The 3,080-nt window shown below is 58.4% G+C and overlaps 2 protein-coding genes across 2 annotated transcripts, besides 5 other annotated features; both read right to left on the reverse strand.

The window, feature by feature from the left end:
- Nucleotides 1-96: 96 nt before the first annotated feature.
- Tco025E_04739 (putative protein phosphatase inhibitor) lies at nucleotides 97-549 on the reverse strand (the record flags this gene model as incomplete). Its single annotated transcript, XM_029371645.1, has 1 exon — nucleotides 97-549. One exon carries the CDS (start codon nucleotides 547-549, stop codon nucleotides 97-99), a length of 453 nt encoding a protein of 150 aa, XP_029228267.1.
- Nucleotides 550-689: 140 nt separating this feature from the next.
- Nucleotides 690-723: a microsatellite.
- A 234-nt stretch (nucleotides 724-957) lies between these two features.
- Tco025E_04740 (uncharacterized protein) lies at nucleotides 958-2,484 on the reverse strand (the record flags this gene model as incomplete). The annotated part of the gene is made up of 1 exon (XM_029371646.1): nucleotides 958-2,484. The coding sequence occupies one exon, from the start codon at nucleotides 2,482-2,484 to the stop codon at nucleotides 958-960; it is 1,527 nt and encodes a 508-aa protein (XP_029228268.1).
- Nucleotides 2,485-2,563: 79 nt separating this feature from the next.
- Nucleotides 2,564-2,582: a microsatellite.
- A 126-nt stretch (nucleotides 2,583-2,708) lies between these two features.
- Nucleotides 2,709-2,744: a microsatellite.
- A 130-nt stretch (nucleotides 2,745-2,874) lies between these two features.
- Nucleotides 2,875-2,903: a microsatellite.
- Nucleotides 2,904-2,983: 80 nt separating this feature from the next.
- Nucleotides 2,984-3,012: a microsatellite.
- Nucleotides 3,013-3,080: the final 68 nt, after the last annotated feature.

Genomic DNA, 3,080 nt, shown 5'->3' on the forward strand with positions numbered 1-3,080 from the left:
CAGATCAGGCCAACGTCCTAAAAATAAGAAGGAAGAAAGAAGGAAACGAAATTATCAAACAAAATTTATTCACATGCAACCGCTTAGCAGTCCGCCTCAGTCCTTCGCCTCCTCCTCGTTTTGCTTAGACAACAGCGCCTTGAACCTGGCCCCCTCGTCCGCATAAACCGCCTTGCGCATCCTTCGAAAGTCCTCGTCGTGCTCCTCCTCAAGCTGCTTGCCGGACGTAACAGCAGCTGACAACATCGGCCGACCCGAAGAACTTATCGGCGCGACGATCCTAGTCCTACCCTTGATGCACCCCTCCTTCACCTCCTTCGCTAGTGCGTTTACCTTCGGGTCCCACGTGGTGAGAGTCTCCTCCTCCAATTTCCCATTTCCCTCCGTCGGCTCGGTTTCATCAGAGAAGTTCCCCTCTTCGTCCACCCCGGCGTACTCGTAAGGAGTTTTCGGTTCCGTTATTCGCATCGTCACGGGGTGCAGGCGGCGGTACTCCTCATTTTGCTCAAGATTATTCTCGTCCCAGACGACATGTTTTCGGCACGTCATCCTGGGAGTTATTCCTCCTCCTTATGCTCGTGTGTGGGCGTGCTGCTAGATATCCTCTACTTTGCAGCCGCTTGTTTTTTAGTTTTTATTTCTCCCCGTAACGCGGCACCGCACGGAGAAAACAAATCTCCGTCCGTTGGAAAACAAAGAAAGAAAAAAAAAGAGAAAGAAAGAGCGTGTGTATTTGTGTGTGTGGGGGAGGGGAGGGGAGGTGATGGCCCCCTGGATATAATGGAGGTACCACGGCATCGCGGGCCGCGCCTTGTCGCACCCGCGCAAAGAGCAAAACATACATTTAAAATGTCAGTTCATAACACATTGACGGTTTTGTTTCGTTGTTGATGTCGACTCTGGCGCCACTGCTGCTGCTTCCGTCTTTGTTCGTCACTGTTGCTGATGGCTTTGCTCTCAGGCTGGCGGTGGTCGGGCCGACGGGGGCACGATGCGCTCTGCCACAGCGGGCGGCACGTAGCGGAGCATCAACCCGGCGCGAAAGGAAGGCGACCTCGAATTTGTGAGGTAGTCTGTCTTTGCGGGGAAACGCGATGGAATGGGGAAGCCGCAGAACAGGTGCACGGGGGCCGGTGCGGCGCCGCTGTGCGGCGCGAGGGTGGGGGATGGCGACACTGCCGCGGTCGCGGTTGCCGTCTCCGTCTCGGTGACGCTCGACGGCTTCGCTGCCGAGGACAGCTGCGCCTTCTTCATCGCCAGCCTCTCCTTCAAGGAGGCGGCCGGCCCCGTTTGCTCCTTCACCCCCGGTGCCTCACTCGCGCTGCCTCGCACAGCTTGTTTCTTCTCCGCCAGCCGTCGCTTAATGCTGTCCAGCGTTGACCCGGCGTTGGGCGGGGCAGCAGCCACGGGCTCAGCGTTTGGGGCCAGCTCTCGGACGATGGACGCCCCATTCGCCTCCTGCTGTTTTCGGCGCTGCGCCGCCAGTGCTCTACGAACTCCCTCGTCGTAGTAGTCCTTCTGCTCCTGCGACAATTTTTCCCAGTGTCTTGAGAGGAGGTCCAGGTATTCCTTCTCCTCCTCGGCGGAGGAGAAGTGCTCTACCGGCCTCCACACAGCCGGTTGCAGATGTGCGGGCAGTCCCTCCACGGGCTTGACGACAGCCGTCTTTTCGGTGGTGTTTGCCACCGGCGTCGACTTCTCGCTTACGCGCCGGTGCGTCGAAAACTCCATGGCACACATGCTCTGACCGACGGCAAGCAGCGAGCGAGCGTACGTGAGTGCCTTGGTGGCCTCCGCCACGCTGTCAAAGAGCACGTAGGCGGCGCGTCCGCCCCCATGCTCGCTTTGTTTCTCGTCCTTGTCGTTCATGTCGTACGCAACAATGTGGCAGGTGTCGCCGTGCTCCACGAAGCGATCCTCCAGGGCCCGTTGGATGTCGGCAAAGGCGGCGCCCTGCGGAAGGCCCGAAATCCTGACCTCTTCGCTTGGGGTGGCGTTGACGCTTACCGCGAAGCGGGTCCCGCAGCGAAAGCAGTCCTCCCGCTTCACGGAGTTGGGGTTGCCGCACACCCCACACACCCAATCCGTCGCCGGACGCTCCAACACGCCGTGGTCCGCCCGCACGCTAAACGGCTCCGAGCTCAGCAAGGCTGCCGCGGTCCCGCCCCTGCGTGCCCCGCCCGACTTGCGACGCCACCGCGAGTGCGATCGACGACGACCGCGGCTACCGCTACCGTCACTCCAACGTCGGTCGCTACTGCAGCTACTCTCCCTGCTGCGGCTCCGCCGCGACGGACTGCGGCGCCGCTTCCTGGAGGAATGACGGCGGCGCGAACGCGACCGCCGATAACGTGTCGCCCTGTGGCGCCGCCTCTGCAACGAGCGGCGGCTGCTGCTACTGCTACTGCTACTGCTGCTGCTGCTGCTGCGCCTGCGACGCGCCCGGTCTCGAGGCAGCGACTCGCCGTCGAGGTGCCTCTCCATGCAATCTAGGGATCGCCGCGGCGGGGAGGCAGCCCAAAGTGTGTGCGTGAAAAACGGTACTCAGTAAAAAGAGGGACCTGTCGTCGTCGTCGTTGTCGGTTTTTTTTCTTCTTATTTGTTGTTGATCCTCTCTTCCTCCTCTCGCTACGGCCCCGTTTTCTTTTTGCTTTCTTTGTTTAAATAAAAAACAACAACCGACGCCTTGGCTAGCGTTGCCGCTGTCGTTATTATTATTATTATATATATATATATGTATGTATGCACTTGTGGGGGTTCCTCCGCTTAGCTTTCGCTGTCCGCTTTGCTTGTGTATCTTCTTCGGCCAGCCCGCACACGCAATTCGCGGTGGTGATGAGGACTTAAGGCGACAGTTTCTAGCCGGGCAGGAAGACACACACACACACACACAGACACACACAACGGGTCCACGCTCAAAGAAACAGCAACACGAACAAGTGCAGATGCGACGCACAGAGCCGTCTCTTTCCGTGGAGGTACTTATATATATATATTTATGTATAAAGATATTTGCTTCTCTCTCTCTTTGTGTGTGTGTGTGTGCTGATCCTCCCTCGCTGACCGTCCCCTCTGTCTGT

This window comes from Trypanosoma conorhini, assembly GCF_003719485.1.
Source record: "Trypanosoma conorhini strain 025E chromosome Unknown Tco_14.4_contig_00253, whole genome shotgun sequence".
Taxonomy (NCBI): Eukaryota; Euglenozoa; class Kinetoplastea; order Trypanosomatida; family Trypanosomatidae; genus Trypanosoma; species Trypanosoma conorhini.